General features: G+C 32.0%; 1 protein-coding gene across 1 annotated transcript in view; it reads right to left on the reverse strand.

Annotated features, from left to right (window-relative positions):
* The window catches only part of LOC119594598 (ATP-citrate synthase-like), a gene marked incomplete in the record, with an annotated part of 33,922 nt that overhangs the window by 461 nt on the left and 32,165 nt on the right, over positions 1-1,296 (reverse strand). The window contains 1 exon segment of the mRNA XM_037943639.1: positions 1,096-1,172. Within this exon segment, the coding sequence (XP_037799567.1) occupies positions 1,096-1,172 (77 nt within the window).

Here is a 1,296-nt window from a genome sequence, read left to right on the forward strand (position 1 = left end):
CTATGCAGGCAAAATATATATGCATACCCATCCACACAGAAAATGAATGATACATGTTACAAAAATCTAAAAAAATCAAACTGTACCCAATCCAAAATGAAATTAAACCTGTATATGTGCACATGTAACCAAGGTATGTTTCAGGAATAAAGGGGTTTCACAATCTTTGAAATGCATAATTGTGAAATAATATATTTGGAAAGATTATATTTTTCTTTAAACCTACATATTTGTATTGTGCCTATATGCAAATTAATAAGTAAATTTGGAATACTGTGATGCCATCAGAAGGACCACTGTCATTTAGCAACTACAGCATTTGAAGTAACACAATCATGCTTTATGTTCATTTATATTCTCTTTCAGGAATGATTAAAGATATTTTAAAATGTTTAATTTGATTTATATTAAAATTTTGCAAGACCTTTGTCGTCTGATGTGATATATATTCTTCCATATGATCTAGATTTATTTACCTATGTGGCAGGGCTGTAAACAGAATAGTGGAAAGAAAGTGATGGCAAATTGTGGGAGTGAATGACTCAAATATAGGGAATTATAAAAATTAAATCAAAATTAACAATTTCTTTCCATTGCTTGATGACCATTGGAGAATGACTATAATGATACAGTATTAATTGTTGGCTACCTAGCATATCCCACCAGGGCAGAATGTGTGAGATGATGATGTCAACAAGCACATGACGACCATTTTTTTGTGTGATTTGAATAATCAAGCATCCTGTTTTTCCATTAGGGCAGTGTGCTATGATTCAAATAATCTCTATTGTTGCCAAATTAGTGTGCATTGTGAATTTTTGAGAATTGTCAGCTCTTTAAGCCTGCAAGTACAAGTATTTACTTTATTGATAAAACAATTAATAAATCAATTAATATGATGTCAGTTATATACAGATGTGTTATACTTAAAATAAATCAGGTGCATTATGAGTGGACTTCAATTCAGATCCCATAGCGTAGCATGGACAACAACTCTGGTACTGCCAGTGTTCACCTCAGAAGGGTATCTACAAAATCAGTTAATGACATATTAAAAATAAGACCAAACAAACAATAAATAACTGACTGACTCACCAATGAAGCCCATTGAGCGACCAAGAACAAAGAGCCCATTGATGGTGCCAATGTTCACGTATTCTTCTGCCTCTTCCCTAGTGGAACAAATGGAAACACGTTAATAATGATCCTCACTTATCAACATCAGTTTGCTAATGGAGAGTGATAATCATATTCAAATATATTATTTTTCTTCTAAAATCAATAGCATTAAACAAA

This window comes from Penaeus monodon, chromosome 34, assembly GCF_015228065.2.
Source record: "Penaeus monodon isolate SGIC_2016 chromosome 34, NSTDA_Pmon_1, whole genome shotgun sequence".
Lineage (NCBI taxonomy): Eukaryota > Metazoa > Arthropoda > Malacostraca > Decapoda > Penaeidae > Penaeus > Penaeus monodon.